This window comes from Porites lutea, chromosome 4 (genome assembly GCF_958299795.1).
Source record: "Porites lutea chromosome 4, jaPorLute2.1, whole genome shotgun sequence".
NCBI lineage: Eukaryota > Metazoa > Cnidaria > Anthozoa > Scleractinia > Poritidae > Porites > Porites lutea.
In genome coordinates, this window is record NC_133204.1 from 22,907,923 (window position 1) to 22,927,412 (window position 19,490).

The following is a 19,490-nucleotide window of genomic DNA, read 5'->3' on the forward strand; positions in this document are numbered from 1 at the left end:
TAACTCATGTAAAATACACCATGTGTAACGTACGTTCGAAACTATTAAAGTACGGTATGCAGTATGTCGTTCATTTTTCGTTCTCATCCTATCAAGACATCCCTCGCAGAAGAGTATGTTGACCTTCTCAATGAAAATGTGGGGTCACCTTGTTACGGAGGTTACAAAGAACTCTGTCGTGTTCTTCATAAATACTGCAAGACAAGCGATAGAATTTTAGCAATTGGATGCACATGTGCGCCTGATCAAGGAAGGGATTCGTCCCTGATTGAAGATTTATACGATGCTGGATTTGTTGCTGTCACGGGGGTGGATAACACAGAAAGTGACGTCTATAGTTCAAGGGAAAGAAACAAGCATAGACGACCGGAGATTGGTCATGCTGTAGGACACATCTCTAACCTAAAAGTAAGTAAGGTTGTTAACATAACTGACTTATTATCCTACAAGAGCCTAACCCCGGGGGGGGGGGGGGTACTGCCATATATGGGCTATATAGGTATGTGCCGCTGTGAAGGGTATGGTTTTCTAGCAGTTTACTCTAGGATAGGGTATATAAATCAGAGAGTTTGGGTCTAGAATAGGGTATCATTTTTCAGGAAACTGATCAGTTGGTTGAAGATTTTATCTAGACTAGGGATTGTGGCAGGGATTGTGGTATAAGGTTTTGTTTTGGCTAGACTGTGCTAGTGACCTCAGTAGTTTCTGGAAAACAGCTACTCTAGGATAGGGGGGATTTGGGGAGTTTACTCTAGTATAGGGTAGCAAAATTCAGCTGAACTAGCTCTGGTATAGGTTAGGGGTTACAGGGTCCCAGCGGCACATCCCCACCCAGAAATTCCTAAAGTACCACCCTCAGAAGCCTAACTTAGCCAGCAGCACTTGAGTTCACCGGTGACAAGGGTTGCAGGTAGTGGGTAGTGCATCAGTCAATTCCAGCGCAAACTGGCAAATGCCCCACCCCCGGGACTGAGAGGCTACTGATCATTTTTAAAAGGAAGAGGATCTGGGGGCATTTTTTATACCTGCTATTATATACCGTCCTGTGTAACTTCCCCGCCTGTGTCCAGAAAAGCTGGTAAAAAAAAACAAAAAAAACCCTGTTATTTGCCAGCTAATACCCACTACCTGCCAGGCTGCCACCCACCACCAACTACCTGCCACGTACCACCTGCCACTCATGAATTGTCCTGCCACCTCTTAGTTGATGGTATGCATGCAAGGACACATGTCATGACATTTAACCTGATTTTACATAGTCCAAGATTGCTTGCTAAAAATTCCCCTATCATTGTAACAAGCCACCTTAAGCTGTGTGAAAATCAAGCTAATATGCATTGTTAGTCGTGATACAATCAAGAATGTCTATAGGCCTTGATCTTGTCATTTGAAGATAAATGGGACACACATTGTCATCCTCCCGTCTAAGAGATTTTGTGGCAATTATTAATATAGATGTTACAGGTGAAAATTATATTCAGGATAAAATTTTTAACCTAGGTTGATTTTCTATTTCCTTTGTCTCCTATCCTTAAATATTCATTAACCTAGGTTAAAAAATTGTAACTGAATTATAATTTTGACCTGTAACATAATGTACATATTGATTGTGTGACCCTGACATGCTGAAACCCATTGAGGATATCAATCTATTTTAGGGAATCATATTAAATAAATATAATCTGCAAACCGCAAGACAAGACAAGACCGTAATTCTTTGGCTTTGCCATGGTTGTGGTACATAAATGTCCTGGCATTGCAAGTTTCAACAGTCATCTAGGTGGGCCAGGAATAAAGAAAAAAATTGCTAACAAAATGAAGAAAAAAATTTATAATGAAAGAAAAATAGTAGTGAAAGGTGTATTTTTAAAGGAACATTTCTCATCTACAGCTATCTAGGGAAAGGATAAGCCCTTTAAAGTGCCCATCACCTAATTTTTTTTTATTTTCTTAACTGAAACTATACGTTATTGAAATAACTTCTGCTAAAAAATTTTGCAATTTGAACAAAACGCGATTTTTTTTACCAATTTTTGAAGTCTACATTTTTGCGGTACACCCGTGCAGCTGATCACGCAAACTAGCAGGCTCACATATGACGTTATGTGAGGTAAATTAAGGAACTCGCATTGCCTTGCCTTCATCAGCTGAACACAAAAAAGATCAATTACAAGTAAGGATTGAATCACAGTGTCTTCGCAAGAAGAAAGTTTTTCTGAAACAGAAAAACCTACCAGAACTCTTAATGTTTTCCTGTCGATAAAGTCACGTGTTCCTTAAAGTACGTCATACTCCGAGAGAAGACTAAGACGAATGGTGTGCCAAAATGGCTGCAAATTTGAACGTTTTTAAAAAATTCGTAAAAAATCGTCTTTGGTTCAAATGTGGACAATTATCATTGGCTCTGACACTTTGATGTCCATGACTGCATTTAAATAATTATAATTCTTGACAAGTGTCAAATTTACTTTGCAACATTTTTGTTTCAGACAAAACACTTAATGCTGCATTACTGTTGCTTTTTTAGGATACCTTTGATGGAGAAAGTTTCAATGTGGTGATTGACAGAGGACAACTGGACAATCTTTACAAAGACTTGCCATCAGATCAAAGGACTAAATCTTGCTGTACAGACTATTTTTCTGAGATTCAAAGATTTCTTAAAGTTGGAGGCCGGTACTTATGTTTCACATTTGCAACAGGAGATGTTCTGGACTATTTGCTTAGTTATTTTTCATCAGGATGGTTTTTTAGAGTGCATTTATTACAGATAGATGCATTGGATCAAAGACCAGTTCCACCACCATTATTTTGTTTTGTTTTGACAAAGACAAAGTTTACGGGTCAGTATGCATTTTGAAATAATATAATTTACTACATTACCGTGTATTTTCATTCAAAATACATGTATTTCTCCATGCATGTTTATTCGTTCATAATTTGTTGTCAATTTTATTGGAAGAGTTTTCTCATGTGTCTAATAACAGAAAAATTATTGGATGAATGAAGTCACCCAAAGAAAGCTTAGGATAAAATACTGTCTGTAAGATTTCTAATGCTCTGCAAAGGAAAATACGAACTGGTGAACTCTTTGTTTTGAAATACATTTGTTCTACTGCCTTGTAAGTAGTAAAGGATGTTGCAAACATATTGAAAATATCTTGGAAGTGAATAATAATTATTCTTCATATCAAATATAGGTCCTAGATTCAGGTCCATTGTTTATGGTGGAAAGTGAACTTAGTATAACTGTTTATCCAGCTAGTTTACAGGCACTCCACTCAAATATTTAGAAACAAAAAACTCAAATACAACATAACAGGATTAGAAACCCCAACTGGCAGGAGGCAACCAGTTGGATATTTACAAGCATGGCTGAGGATTGAACTCAGGACAACCAAGAACAAATCCAGCAATTCACCTGAGCAGGACTTAAACCTGGGACCGCTGGATTGCGAGTCTGGCACACTGACCACTTGCGCTGCCTCCTAAATGAATATAGCTTTATTAATTTTATTTCCTAGTCATAAAATGCACGCTGTTAAAGTATATATTGAATCAAATCAACTCAATCCAGATGCCTGATTCAGTACATTTTAAGAAAAAGTATGCCTTTTACACCTTTAGTGCTAATAGCAAGTGTGTGAGCAGGGCTGTCATTAAGAGCCGGGGCCAGGGATTTTGCCCAGCTATTATGAACGGGGCCCCTAGCTTCTTTCACAGGAAAATAGAAGAAAAACGGAACCAAAAGAAATCATTAGCTGTTTGATTCCCCGCCTACGTGTTGTATTTACCCAGCAACATGAAATCTTAGTGACAACCCTGGTGTCAGTTTTTGGACAGTCTTGTATAATAAGGGCAAGGCAGGTTATATAATACGAGCTATAACAATATCGTTAGCAACATTAATGTCTTAAGTATTTGAAATGGCAGGTCACATTTATATACTATAACAATAATAATATTGTTACATGTAGTATACCGTAAACTTCTGCTTAATTAAGCCTCGCCAGTTACAGGCCCATCTACCTGTATTGAAATAAATTCAACTTTTTATGAGGTCTTGAAGCCTAAAAAAGTGAGTAAAGTCAAACAGTATTTTGATCAGCACTGCTGTGCAGCTTGTTTTGAAACCTTTTTTTTGCTCCGGTTATAAAACCTCTTACAAAGTTATACAAGCCCAGGGCTTTTAAGAAGAAGTTTATGGTAGATGACCTAGGAGACAATAGTGCAGCTAGCATAATGATGGTTAGGCTGAATTTCTGAATTCTTTGTCTGTCACCTCTGTAAATAACATTGGAGGTTTGACTTTGTTTTCTGCCCTGGGGACTTTTCATTGAGTGTTCTGGTATTGCTTCCTCCTCACAAATCAACATAACTTTCCAAATTCCTATTCAGTTAGATATTCAAAAGCCGCAGATTTGCCAGGTCACAGAAATTTTTAAGAGCTACTCTTGTAAAAGAAAGCCCATTAAGCCCACTTTCACTGCATTTTTATTAGCTTTTTGTGAACGAGTTTGTCCATACACCATTTTACAGTCAAACCAGGTCAGGCGTTCCCGTCGCTAACGAACTAATGAATTCATTAACGAAAAAATGATTTCGTTTGTTGACTCAATAATCCATTCATAAAATGAACAATCCAATATTCATTTTTACCCTCGATTCCATAATCGAATGTTGATTCGATTACTGTTTTTTGAAAAACTACAATTTCCACAAGTCGACCTCAGAATTTTGTTTTTCTTCTTTTTTTCTAAGAGTCGAGTGTGGGCGACTTCTGAAGTTCAAATTATTGAATTATTGAATCGAGGTCCTATTTGACTGTTGGATTATTCATTTTATGAATGGATTATTGAATCAACAAACGAAATCATTTTTGCATTAATGAATTCATTAGTATGTTAGCGACGGGAACGCTTGACCTGGTTTGACTGTAAAGAATTAATCATTGACGGGTTATCTGAGCACTCTTTTTATGAACGTCAATACTGCTCTTATTCTTTAGGATCATCAGGCCACTCCTTAAAAATCATAGAAATTTGTCTGGAAGGACTTGATAATATTCAGAGAGTTGATGATTTTTCAGAAGTCAAGAAAACTATTCAGGAAATTCAGCAGTACCTTGTCATGAAACGGTCACTTGGTATGTATGAATGTGTGTATGGATACTGAAAAATAGTAGATTTAGAAACATTGGTTTCCACTGGGGAAGATTATCACTCAGACAGCCGAGAGGTGTTATGGAGCTTCTAGGAACAAGGGTACCTTGCTTAACTGGCAATCCCTAAAACAAATTTTAGAGTATTAACAGCCACAAAGGCAGATAAAACCAAACGCTTTATTCGTTCATCTGCTCTGCTCGACACCAAGTCAACTCACCTACTCTACGCCCACTCACACTGTTCAGTTCCCGTATGTCCTGCACGTACAACCGCTGTACTCTTGCTCATACAACCGCTGTACACTACACAAATTCAAATGAAAGTACTGGTATGTTGGTACATAATGAGCTGAGTGAATGTGTGTTTTAAGAGTAAATATGTGGCTCAATTTATTCTCAACATTCTTCATAAGAATTTATATTATTTTACATTATACCTGTATCAGTTTTCTTCAGGTAGTAAGAGTCTGTTCAGCATGATAAAAATACGTACAGTTCTGTGCCAGGTTGTTCAAAACAGGATGATGATAACCCAGGATTAGCACGACCTTAGAATTCAAATCAAATTGCAGTAAATTATATTTGCCTAAAATTTGATGTTTGGACGATCTAAAAGGACTGGTCGCAATTTTTGAGGAAACGCTTTAGAGGTAAAGAAACAGAAACCCGGACTAGAATTTAGGTCTGGGTTAGCGAATGGGCCTACGAATAACTGAGCCCTGGAGTAAAACATAGAGGTTCTTTGTTACTAATAATGTTGCATTGTTTTCCTCTAAGATAATCACTATCTGTAATTTGTTGTTGTTTTCCCCTCCATCTTTCAGAAAAATGTCTTCCAGGACAACATCTGAATGTGGACTTGTATTTAACATCAGGCAGCTGTTCAAAACAAAGAAGTGTCCCTCGTTACTCACTGACAGTGGTAGACATAACAAAGGCATTAGGAAAAAATGGAAAATTTGCGATTTTCATTGTGCCTCAAGGTGCTACAATATCCTTTACAATTCCTTTAAAAAATTAATTTCTAACATTAGTGAGTTCATTTCATTTAGTCAGTTCATTTAACTCCGCTTGTTTCTTTAAAATATTTCTTAAGAAAACAACAGATTTTTTCTTTTTTATTCCAAAATGTCGGTTGTCAGGGAAGCGACGCTTGATTCATTGGTGCAACGCTTTATTTAAGAAAAAGGCGGGGGAAAGTGTGCAAATAGTGGCAACTTCATGTATAAAGCAGAAAACGTTGTTGTAAGGGAAGTGGGGATTAGAATTTGGAAAATCGTGTAGACCTCTGGAAAAATTCTGCCTACACTCCTTCCATTTGCGTGGAGCCCAACTAAAAAAACAGTTAATAGGCATTGCTTACAATACACTTAAAACGCACTGTGATAAGAAAAATTATCTTTATCTGTGTACCATTCTTGTTAATCTCTTTAGGCCGTGAAACGGAATGGCTTTTCTCATCTAAAGAAGGACAGACAGATCTTGCCACTGATGCGGGTTTTACTCGGGTTGTCATAGCAACTCTCGGGAGGGGTCACACATTTACCAATATGGACACGATCAAGAAAGAACTTTCTACAAAAGTCATGGAGCTTGCACCAAAAAACCTCAACCGGAATACTCAGGTGACCATTCAATAGAGAATATCAAAAGTGTAGTGTATTGTACATCAAACAAGCGAGGAAAATTACAGTTTAAACCATTATTGTGGCTAGGTTCACACTGCACCGGACGAATTTTCCACCGCACACGTCGTTCACACGGGACCTTTCAATATTGTCGAATCTACAACTGGTCGAAAACTCGTCCAGTACCGTGTAAACGTACCCTGAATAAGGTGTACGGCATCAGAAGATAACTCACTGGCATTATTGTATTTTTTTTATTGTAACCCACCTTCGGAAACTTTACCTCTTTATACCGCGTCGGGTAACTTAAACCGTTGTAGTAAAGTTTACCACGTTGGGTAAAAATTTACCAATTGTAGTAAACTTTAGTAAACTTTAGTACTAACGTTTACTGTTCCGGGTAAACTTTACCCATTGTAGTGAAATTTACCGGGTCGGGTAAACTTTACCCATTGTAGTAAAGTTTACCGCGTAAAGTTTACCGCGTCGTGACAACAACACAGACACAAAATTTGCTATCGCGTGCTCGCTGGAGGCCCCACGTTTATTGAGTAAGCTAATACAATAACTACAAGTGTGCATACATAGCCTACAAAATAAAAAAGAGAACTGAACGTCAGAGAATAGCAACGAGCATGCACAGGATGAAAAAACATCACCGCACTCGTTGCGGCAAACACTGAGGAAAAATCCCGGCCTTGTGAATAGAACCCTCCCCACCTGCCGGGCACGGTTAAGGAAACAATAAAAAAAATAAGACCAGTAAGGCATGAATTAGATTCCTAAAGACTTCATGACTGATAGGACAGAATAAAAATCGTCCTAAACGTAGCTATCTTGAGCGTTCTCGACTCTCATGGATACCGGCATTGGCACAGTTTACCACGTCGGGTAAAGTTTACCCCTTGTAGTAAAGATTACCACGGAGGGTAAAGTCTACCCATTGTAGTAAAATTTACCGAATAGGGGTAAAGTTTACCCATTGTAATAAAGTTTACCGCAGCGGGTAAAGTTTACCCATTGTAGTAAAGTTTACCACTTTAAAGAAAGTTTACCCATTGTAGTAAAGTTTACCACTCTGGGTAAAGTTTACCCATTGTAGTAAAGTTTACCACGTTGGGTAAAGTTTACCCATTGTAGTAACGTTTACCCCGTTGGGTAAAGTTTACCCATTGTAGTAAAGTTTACCACGTTTGGTAAAGTTTACCCATGGTAGTAAAGTTTACCACGTTTGGTAAAGTTTACCCATTGTAGTAAAGTTTACCACGTTGGGTAAAGTTTACCCGTTGTAGTAAAGTTTACCTCGTTGGGTAAAGCTTACCCTTTGTAGTAAAGTTTACCACGTTGGGTAAAGTTTACCCGTTGTAGTAAAGTTTACCTCGTTGGGTAAAGCTTACCCTTTGTAGTAAAGTTTACCACGTTGGGTAAAGTTTACCCATTGTAGTAAAGTTTACCGCGGTGGGTAAAGTTTACCCACTGTAGTAAATTTTACCACTTTTGGTAAAGTTTACCCGTTGTAGTAACGGTTACCACTTTGGTTAAAGTTTATCCATTGTAGTAAAGTTTACCACGTTGGGTAAAGTATACCCACTGTAGTAAAGTTTACCACGTTGGGTAAAGTTTACCCATTGTAGTAAAGTTTACCACTCTGGGTAAAGTTTACCCATTGTAGTAAAGTTTACCACGTTGGGTAAAGTTTACCCATTGTAGTAACGTTTACCCCGTTGGGTAAAGTTTACCCATTGTAGTAAAGTTTACCACGTTTGGTAAAGTTTACCCATGGTAGTAAAGTTTACCACGTTTGGTAAAGTTTACCCATTGTAGTAAAGTTTACCACGTTGGGTAAAGTTTACCCGTTGTAGTAAAGTTTACCTCGTTGGGTAAAGCTTACCCTTTGTAGTAAAGTTTACCACGTTGGGTAAAGTTTACCCGTTGTAGTAAAGTTTACCTCGTTGGGTAAAGCTTACCCTTTGTAGTAAAGTTTACCACGTTGGGTAAAGTTTACCCATTGTAGTAAAGTTTACCGCGGTGGGTAAAGTTTACCCATTGTAGTAAATTTTACCACTTTTGGTAAAGTTTACCCGTTGTAGTAACGGTTACCACTTTGGTTAAAGTTTATCCATTGTAGTAAAGTTTACCACGTTGGGTAAAGTATACCCACTGTAGTAAAGTTTACCACGTTGGGTAAAGTTTACCCATTGTAGTAAAGCTTACTACGAGGGTTACATTTTACAAATGGGTAAAGTTTACCTAAAGGGGTAGACCTTGACAATTAGTAAACTCAGTTAAAGGGTAAAGTTTACCGCGGCGGGTAACGTTTACCCATTGTGGTAAAGTATACCGAATCGGGGTAAAGTTTACCCATTTTGGTAAAGTTTACCGGGGCGGGTAAAGTTTACCCATCGTAGTAATGTTTACCTCGTCGGGTAAAGTTTACCCATTGTAGTAGAGTTTATTGCGTTGGGTCACTTACCCTTTAACTGAGTTTACTAATTGTCAAGGTCTACCCCTTTAGGTAAACTTTACCCATTTGTAAAATGTAACCCTCTCTTTTAAATTTTACCTTTTTAAGTTATCTTTCCTGATAAACTGTATGCTTTGCACTAGAAATTACTGCATCCTGTATGCTTTACCCATTTCAGTAAAGTTTAAGGTCGCAAAGGAGCCATGCATGCTTTAGTTAAACGACATGCTTGCAGGATGTGTAAAGAGAGAATAGAGTTGCAAAGTTAATCAGCTGACAGTCAACTGGTTACCGTTTCCGACGTAAACTTTCTGCCTTTTGAACTCTTGAAATGGTACGGTTCGAAAGTTATAGCTTCTTAAGATAAGGTTATGCTTTGGATTATTACATATGATTGCTGCTTGTTGTCATTTATTTCTTGTCGTGTGATTTTTGTTTGTTTTTTTTATCGTATTTGATCTCATCCAGGTTCCTTTTCTTTCTGTTGGGGAAGATCTTGGGAGTCGAGTAGTGTTACATGAAGGATATTCCGAGCTAAGTGGTGATTACGTTGTGGAGGATGTCGACGGTGATGGCAGGCAGAAATTCCGGAGACTTATCTTTCTAAGTAACAAAAATGTGGTACAGTCGGAGGCCAGACTCATTTCAGGTTAGACAAACATTTCTTAGGATGCATCGGAATCGTTTTGAGGGAGATAGGAAAACGTTTAACAATGCTATATTTAACTGGTTTTGAATTATATTCTCGTTAGGTGCCCCCTGATTTGTCTTTCTCTTAGCGAACATTAGTAATGCGGGCTGAAGGTTTCCTTACAAACGCAGCAAAGGAGACATGCTCACTCGTCTCAATTCCTTTTAGACCACCATACCCGTACGTGTCAACAACACAGACACAAAATTTGCTACGCGTACTCGCTAGAGGCCCCACGTTTATTGAGTAAACTAATACAACAACTACAAATGTGCTTACAATGATAATAGCCTACGAAACAAAAAAGAAAACTGAACGTCAGGAAGTAGCAACGAGCATCCACCTTGCTCGTTGCGGCAGAAACAGAGGAAAAATCCTGGCCTTGTGAATAGAACCCACCCTCCATGCCGGGCACGGTTAACAATTAAAATATACTAACAATAAAGCATAAATTAGATTCCTAAAGACTTCGTGACTTATAGGGATGAATTAAAGTCGCCCTTAACGTAGCTATCCATAGTGTTCTCACTCACTCAATGCGGGCCAGGATGTCATTGTAACCCTCATCGTAGCAAATTTTCATCTTTATTTAATACAGCTCTTGTGGTAATTTTTACAAATCCTTGTTAATGGCGACGTAGTTCATACTCAAACTTGGGAGGTATTGACTCTCAAAAACCCCATAGAGCCACCTTGCATTGATCAGATGGTCCCATACACCTGCGCACATATGGTCCCATACACTTGGGCACATTAGGTCCCATATACAGATGGTCCATATACTTGGCACAGTTGGTCCAATACACTCGGGCGCAGATGATCCCATACACTTGGGCACAGATGGTCCCATACACCTGGACACAGATGGTGCCATAGGGACTACAACACTTAGACACTCGTAACAAATCCCTAGATAGTTTATAACGACGAGAGCATATTTTAAAGCTAATTTTCGAAAACGTGGAAAAATCCGATTAGTGGAACGACTTGCATTATGAAAGAAAAAATAGAGTAGCAAATGAAACTGTATATGTTTCCGATCTGTTCATTGACGATAATCTGGGCCCGGTTCCTGAAAGGCCGATTAGCATTAATCCAGGATAAAATTTTGTTCCGTTTTTTTATTTTACATTTCTATGTATTGCTTAGGGTAACATTTTGTGTGATCATTACTGTATCTCGTAGTAAAGGCTCAACACTACTTTGTAACCTCGAGTTGCATGTTCTTAGACGAGAAAACCGTGCTTGATATTTGGCTTAATCCTGGGTAAAACTTAACCATCTTTCGAGGAACCGGGCCCAGATCTCAGTCCTAGAAACCCCTTTCTGCTCACCAGCATTGACATTTGAACACTAAATCGGTTGGCCCTTTAGTAAGTGCAGAAATTATAAAGGGAAAAAAGATGAGTGTTTTTTTTTAAAATATTGTTTTAATTATTTATTTATATTTATTTATTTTATTAACGAACCTAAAAAACGCGTACAAGGGTTGTACTGTGACGTATATGCCGTCTTAGTCCTAGTCATCTTGCATCGTACTTGTCCTTCTGCAGAAACGCTGGTAGCTGCAAATTTATTTCATGGTTTACGGTGGTTTAGTAATTAACCTTTCAAATTTAGTAGAAATGTTATGTCAGCTTTCTTCCACCTCAGATAAAACCACTTCAAAGAAGAAGAAAGGAAAGCAGATTAAACAGCCCGTTACTAGTGTTGTTTCCCAAGTGGATCATGGATATTTAGCATGTCAGCATCACAGAGTTGTTATTACAGGCCTGGCTTGGATTCAAGAATTTTTCAACTCAGGTAAAGACATAAAGGCCTTCGGCAAAAGACCCATTTAAAGTTAAACGAGTGAAAAACGACAGAACAATCGCCCATCGTAATCAGACTGCATTAGAATTGCTCTCCTTTTCCAAAAGTCCTTTCTCACCTATTGCCCCTTGTGTCTCTTTCCAATCTCGTGATTTCTTTTGATTTCAAAGGACCACACGACCTGATTAGCCTTAATGATATGGTGCCTTTTTTATTTAACTAACTCATCACTTGTCCGTTTTCCCTAGTCATGTGCCGAATTCCTATAGGCTGATCATTGGGTTACGTGGTTCTGCTTTGAATGGCAAGAGTTAAAACCGTGGTTTTGGTTTTACGATTAAAGATTTAGTTTGGATTTCACAACCAAGATGAAGTTAGTTTAATTACGAACATTTGTTTTTCCCAGATGAAACAAAGACAGGGTTAATAGTCGGGCTTGGCGGAGGAGGACTAGCAATGTTTCTTTACCAGTTTTTCACAAAGGTGACTAGTTATTCCTTCAAACTTTTATTCTGTAATCGATAGAGATTTCAGTAAAGTATGCAGGTTATTTTACATTGTTACTATGATCACCACTTTGTAAAGCAGCGATCCACGATGTTGTGGTTACAGATGTATGCGTAGCTTCTACTTTCGGGGAGAAGAAAGGGCCTGGTTGGGGTGATTTTAAAATGAGTTGACGTTTTTGCTAGTTTACCCTACATCCACTGCATTGCATTGGTCACATTTTCCTTGGCAAAATTGTTAACAAATTTAGCAGAAAAATATACTGGTTGCTGAAATAAGCAGCGAAAATGACTAGGATAACAAACGTAAAGGAAATCAGAACGCAATTGACAAGGGGATCTGATTAAAGGAAATTATCACAGTTAGCTAAACTGCATAACAGGCGCCATGAATACTATTATGACTTGTGTGAACAGTTAACTGTATCTGTTAGAACTGGGTTAGAAACTACTTAACAAAGAAGACAATTAAAGTTGGCTGTTCTCGCAACTTTATGGATGCTGGATAATGACAAGTAGTTTCTTGAGCCTTGATTCCTTCCATTTATGCACGTAGTTCATTTTTGTATACTTGACCTCTGGTGACGGTTTTTTACTTTAACTTTAGGAACATGAAACGTTTTTATGGGAGTTGCTCTTTTTTTTGGTCATTAAAAACGTTGATTCTGTTTCACTTAGTCGTTGATCATTTGGCAAATAACTGATTAAAAAAAGACTAGCCGTACTAACTTTCATCTTTGTTGGGAGACAGAACAGTGGGCTGTGTGCGCGGCTTGATCAGTTAACAAGTGTTTGACATCTTTTATTCTAATTTTTTTTGTCCTCTTCATAGCTTTCCTTAGAAGTTGTTGAGCTGGATCCTTGCGTGGCCGAAATTGCCAAAAGCTGGTTTGAATTCAAAGAGGATGAGCGAATGAAAGTTGTGATCGAGGACGGTCTGAAGTATATTCAGTCAAAAGGTTTGATTTTAGTTCATCTTTGCCACCTGACAAGGTTCCCTGACTGTCCCAAACCTGGGGATGGCCGTGAAATGTTCACCTCTTCTGCTGCGGATGTAATACCAAACAATTTGAATCGGCATCTTGTTCATTATGATTGATAAAACCAGCTTTTATTTCACTCTTTTCGCTGATGCAGCAGCCCAGATTCTTCCGAAATAAAACCCGTTTACTTTAGCCTCTGCCGTGGGTATTTCGTTTAGTTGGAACTCGGTAAAGAAAGTTTCATTCAGAAATGAGAAAAAGGGGAGGAGAACTGGTGGAAAGTCGAGATGTCTCGCTCATTTTCGTTGCTCCGCCGATCGCGATTGAGGTTTTCTTCACGGCATCCCAAAGCCAACCCTCAACTGCGTATGCTGCCTTTACCTCTGCCTTACCCCCGGTCGACATAGATTATTTTTCGTATTTCGCCTTATATAATAAACTGGCATGCATTCGAGGCTGTTGCGGGTTCATCTATTCACGTGCGATTTCCTTGCGAGCATTTTTAACAAAATTTCGAAACGTTGGCCTCGACTTCAAGCTACATGGCTCATTATGATTGGTTTTCTTAAATTTGAATGTACTGATTATCTCTGTCGTTCCATTCGTCCCGAAAATTGTGAGCGTGCTTTAGCAGCCACGGCCAAAGCAAGTTGGAGTGGGGATTAAAACCAGAGAAGCCAAAAAGGCGCTATGAATGGTCGTGGCTCATGTCAATAGCAACAACCTATTTGGATATCATGAAAATTAAAGGTTCTGCAATACGCTTGTACTGCTGAAAACACCAAGTACTTAGAACACTAGACCCGAGTAATGTATATGAATAGACCTTTCCCGCATTCCGCTCCAGTGAGCAAGCATAAAGAAATGAGGTCGAGGCTCGGGTGGACAATTTCATACAAATTACTGTATTCTGTCTACCCAAGCCTCGACTTGATGCCATTGTTTACTGGAATGCGGGAAAGGTCTATAATGTTCTTACGGGGTATTTATTGGCCTTTCTTTCTCATTTGTATTTTATTTGTTTTCAGAAATTTATCCGAGCTACGATGTAATCATATTCGACGTGGATTCTAAAGACAACAGCGTAGGAATGAGTTGCCCTCCTCAAGCATTTGTTGACAAAGCATTTCTCACTCGAGTTCATTCCCTCCTTACTCCAACAGGTACGACAAAACAGTAACCTGCTGAAGAAAGCGTACTGAGACCCTTTTTATATGGAGAAAAGTTGTCCTGCGAAAGAGGGTCACCCTCCCAGTCGGGTCAACTTTAGCGAGCGTTGACCCCTTTGCCTGAGCCAAGAGCTGATAACAGCGCTCTCCCATGCTCTGATTCTCTCGCCTTGACCGAATTTACCCCGCTGGGAGAGCCAAAGTGTTTATTTGGAGGAAATCTGGCCCGGCTAAAAGGGTGGCCTGGCTAGGCGGGTCACCATTCTAGCCGAGGTAACGTCTTCGTTTTGTTTCTCGTGAAAACGGTTTGGGTAGGTGGGTGACCCTTCCACCCGGGACAAGTTTTCTCTATATTAACGGGGCTTAAGTTACACGCTTGGACACAGTACACTTAGCTTACTTAATAGGTAGATTCTTTATTTAAAACTCGGTAAAATCTTCAGTAATAATAGAGTAAAAATCTAATTACAATTAATTAGACTAAAAACTATCGACATACTGTTTTACAAGACTGCCGAGTGAGAGTCCGAGGACTCAAATACATGTTTGATTTGCTCTTTAAATTTCCTGACTGATTTAATTTCTCTCACATTTTCGGGTAAAGAGTTCCACAACAAAGCACCGCTGTAACTGAAACTTCGTTTCAAGTAGTTAGTACGCGGCCTGGGCAACGTCAATTTATGAAAGGAATTGCGCAAATCATAGTCTGTGCTTCGTTCGTGAAATAGGTTCTGAAAGTACACTGGAGCTTGTTCATTTAGAGATTTAAACATCATTATTGCTTTCTGCTTCTTTCTCCTTATAACTAATTTGTCCCATTTGAGTATATCCAGAAGCAGGCTCGAGCTAGTCCCATAGTTGGCCTTTAAAATTACTCTAGCTGCACGGTTCTGTAACTTTGTAATTTGTCACTCAGATGATCACTTAAGCCATCCCAAACGAGGCTACAGTAATCAAAGTGAGGTTGAATTAAGGAGTTATAGACTAGTACCGCAGTAGATTGGGAGATAAGGGGCCTGATACGTCTAAGGGCACCTATAGCCGAAGTTACCTTCTTACACAATTCGTTAACATGATTAGACCAGGAAAGCCGATTGTCGATAATGAGACCTAATGATTTTGCGTGATCAACATTGCTGATAACTTGGTCTTCTAGTTTAATGTTTATTTCGTTATGGCTTTCCGCAAGAAGCTTCTGGCGAGAGCCAATAACCATAAACTCGGTTTTCGCAACATTAAGACTAAGCTTATTGGCTTTTAGCCAACAGTGAAGGTTCAGTAGTTCTAAGTTAGTCTCTTGTTCAAGGTCAGTTAGAGAGGAACCAGAAATGGTAATAGTTGTATCATCTGCGAACATTTTAGCGCATGCTGAATTAAGCAGTTTGGAAGATCGTTTATACAGATTAAGAAGAACAAAGGACCGAGAATACTACCCTGTGGGACTCCGCATCTTAGTTCGCTTGCACTGGACAATACGCCATTAACATAACATTTCTGGCTTCTGTTACCTAGGTAGGAGGCAAAGAATCGTAGGAAACCCAGATCAAGTCCATACTTTGCAAGTTTACGTAACAAAATTGCATGGTCAATGGTGTCAAAAGCCTTTTTAAGGTCGATATATACCACACCATTTAAAAGGCCGTTATCTATATTAATAGACCAGTTGTTCGTTGATTCAAGTAGCGCTGTCATTGACTATTTTCCAATTGCCCATAATACACTCTGTTTGCCCCCCAAATTTTGCATAACTTATTGTCTTAAAATGCTCTTGGGAAAATGCAATACTCCCAGGAGCATTTAAAAACAATGGTTTATGCAGAATTTGGGGGGCAATTGGAAAATAGAGAATGGTGCTATGGAGCGATCGAAAGCCGGATTGATAAGTATTCAAGAGTTTGTTTTTATCTAGGTAATCGTAGAGTTGTTGATAGATAATTTTCTCAAATAGCTTTGAGACAATTGGCAATACAGAAATTGGTCTATAGTTATTCAGGTCAGATTTTGATCCTTTTTTAAAGATAGGAGTCACCTTGGCGATTTTCCATTCATCTAGAAGGGTTTCTGTTTCTATACAGCTATTAAAAATTTTCGTTAATGATGGTCCAATAATGGAACTGGCTAATTTTAGAAGTTTACAAGGAACTCCGTCCAATCCCATGGCTTTCTTTTCGTCGAGCTGACTTAGTAGCTCACACACAGTTGTGACACTAAGAGCCCTTAAGGAGAAGGCTGTTTTAGTGGGCTGTAAATAACTTTCAGGGTCGATATTATAAGGTGATAATTTACTGGCTAGATTTGGTCCAATAGATGTGAAAAAGTTATTAAAAGCTTCCGCAATTTCAGGCGCAGAATTTATAGTTTCGTTATCTGTTTTAATTTCAGTGATATTGCGGTTTGTGCAAGATTTACGCGAGCTCAGTTCGTTAATTAGCTTCCAAGTTTTGGAAGAATTCTTTTTGTTCAACTCTAAGTTGTGCAAAAAATACTGACGTTTGGCTGATTTGATAGCATTGTTAGTTTCATTCCGCGCTTGCTTGTATTGTTCCCAACTAGCCGCATTGTTTTCAATAATAGCTTTCTTTTTTGAATAATTTCGTTTATAGATTTTACGCATCAGGTCATATGTAATCCACGGAGAATGCTTTTTTGAGATCCGCTTTGTTTTCAGTGGGGCATGTTTATCAACAATTTTCATGAACAGGGTTTTCCACGCATCCCACATAGCAGTTGGATTTGGCTCTAAGCTAATTAAATCCCATGGCTGTTGAACAAGGTCATTTAAAAATTTGTCGCTGTCATTTTTTTTGTAATCACGAGTTTCGATAGAACGGTGCGTGCCAACACGTTTATAACGTATTTTTATAGTCATAAAAACCAGTGAGTGATCACTAATCCCAAGATGAACGACACCAGAGTTAACAATTTTTTCGGGAGAATTAGTTATACAAAGGTCAATTAATGTGCGTGATGTTGATGTAATCCTGGTTGGTTCAGAGATCAGTTGGCTCAATCCGTAAATATCAAATATATTCGTTAAATTGGACGAAATGTGGTAGTTTGACCGATTGTGCAACATATCACAGTTAATGTTTATTTTGTGTTTAATTTTCGAGATAACGCCAACAGTTCGCTTTTATTTCAGGCGTATTTCTTCTCAACCTTGTTTGCCGCAATACTTCTCTCAGAGGCGAAGTTCTCAGCGACCTTTACAGTGTATTCCCCGAACTTTACAGCATCCACATTGAAGGAGAAGTGAATGAAATAGTGATTGCTCTACCACAGCCGAGATACCAGCCTGATAAATCAAACCACGGGTCTTGGGAAACATTGAAGATTGTATTTCGAAACTTAGTGGATGAACTACAAAAACTTGCTAAGAAACAGGGCCATCCATGGGATCCCTCCCTGGACTTGTGTGAACTTGTTAAAAACATTAAAATTGTATAGAAATAACAATATAAATAATAAATTGTCTTTTGTTTGAAATAAAAAGGTTCGTGGGTGAGCCAGCCTGCTTTGTACAGACACCAAAGGTAAAAAAAAAATTCTAAGGTTGGGCAAGAATTTAGTTTGATGCCTTTGGGACAAATTATAAAGGTGCACATGCATATTAGCGAGGTGTCACTAATTGATGGATTTCCCTATGAACTAAACAGGCGGGTTTACAAGTGTCGGCAAAGGATGAATTTGTCAGAAAGAAAACACTGTCCCCACAAAAAGGGCCAGCTGTAAACTGAAAAAAGAAGTTTAATGCTACAAGATTTACTTTACACGTTGCTGCACTGAATGAACTAAAAACAATAATTTACATAGAAATATCTTGCATGACGGTAATGCTCCTCATAGTCCATGACAAGATCTTAATAAGAAAAAGAAACAGCATATTAATTAACCTGTCGATGAAGAGGAACCCAAATATTTAGAGGTAAAACGAAGAAACTATAGTTCTGCATTTAGCAAACTTAACAGTGCCAAGTCTGCATGCTATAAAACAAGATTCCGGCCTCTCATATATAAGTTAAGTATAAAATAGCCTACCAGTGAGTTCTCTGGGGCAGGGGAAGAAAGCAAGGCTATCTGTATCTACGCAACGAGACAGCTTAAAAAGGCTTATCAGGGTTGTCACTAAGGGCCGGGGGCCCGGGATTTCCCCCGGCTACTCAGAGCATAACCCCCGGCTACTTTCGTCGTTAAATTAAAACAAAATAGCACACCTTTGAAACACACAAAGACTATCCATCAAACTAAATGACGGTTTCATTTGCAGCAGGCTTAAGTAATTTTGAAATACTCCGTCCAAAAACAAAGAAATGTCGGGAAAAGACATCTGACTTAGATTTGGTACTAGTACACACGCGCGAAAACTCTCCGTTCGCAAAATGTCATTAGGGAGTTTTAGCAACGACGACGGCGACGGCAACGAGAACGTCAAAAAAGCAATAGGTTTATTGAGGAGCAAAACAACTAGTTTGCACGTGCATCACGCTTTTTGGTACATTTCTTTGCCGTTATTGCACGACTACGACGTGAAAATGCCTAGTTTCACGTTTTATGGAGGACGTAAACAAGCGACGACAAAGTTTTCTTTCTCTTTCTAAACTTGAGTGCGGTCCCAAAGAAATCAACTCCAGGGAAATTGGCCTACATTAGCTATTTTCAGCGAATTGAAATAAACGCGACAAAGTTGGAAAAAACGCCAATTCATTTTAAAAGTGACGTTTTCGCTGCCGTCACCGTTGTCGATGATAAAAGTCCCTAGTTTCAACCGTTGTGTCAGCTTTGTGTTGAACATGTCGAAGAAGTGGCAAAGGAATCTGCACTCTTTGTTCACGATGAAAGACCTGAGCAGATCTTTGTTCACATCACAGACGAAATTGAGGCTTCATCCGAGCGTTAAATCTCCCTGATGCTGGTGTTGATGATAATGAAGGTTATGATGAAGGCTTTGAAGATGAAGACTATGACTGATTGCTATGTTTAATAAATTGACATTTAAGTGACCAGGTCTACATTTAGCTTTAGGTATCGAATATATAAAATAACGCACGGTCAACGGAAAATGTTCGATCATTG

At 38.8% G+C, this 19,490-nt stretch overlaps 2 protein-coding genes across 3 annotated transcripts in view; one reads left to right on the plus strand and one right to left on the minus strand.

Moving 5' to 3' along the window:
* Positions 1-61: 61 nt before the first annotated feature.
* Positions 62-18,043, plus strand: LOC140932929 (eEF1A lysine and N-terminal methyltransferase-like). Its single transcript, XM_073382431.1, has 11 exons — positions 62-408; positions 2,528-2,843; positions 5,009-5,146; positions 5,989-6,147; positions 6,599-6,789; positions 9,725-9,905; positions 11,601-11,750; positions 12,166-12,242; positions 13,098-13,224; positions 14,277-14,411; positions 17,560-18,043. Exons 1-11 carry the CDS (start codon positions 64-66, stop codon positions 17,862-17,864), a joined length of 2,124 nt encoding a protein of 707 aa, XP_073238532.1. The 5' UTR covers positions 62-63; the 3' UTR covers positions 17,865-18,043.
* Positions 18,044-18,146: 103 nt separating this feature from the next.
* The window catches only part of LOC140932932 (interleukin enhancer-binding factor 2 homolog), a 28,949-nt gene continuing 27,605 nt past the window's right edge, over positions 18,147-19,490 (minus strand). For both annotated transcript variants that reach the window (XM_073382435.1, XM_073382437.1), the window contains exon 18: positions 18,147-18,276. The gene's annotated coding sequence lies outside the window, so the exon portion shown is untranslated. The remainder of the gene's footprint in view (positions 18,277-19,490) is intronic.

Excerpts from the sequence above, each read along its gene's own strand:
- LOC140932929 (XM_073382431.1), top strand. The coding sequence starts at position 64 with ATGTCGTTCATTTTTCGTTCTCATCCTATCAAGACATCCCTCGCAGAA. Across the intron at positions 6,148-6,598 it reads GATTTTCATTGTGCCTCAAG|GCCGTGAAACGGAATGGCTT; the intron begins GTGCTACAATAT and ends TAATCTCTTTAG. Across the intron at positions 9,906-11,600 it reads GGAGGCCAGACTCATTTCAG|ATAAAACCACTTCAAAGAAG; the intron begins GTTAGACAAACA and ends CTTCCACCTCAG.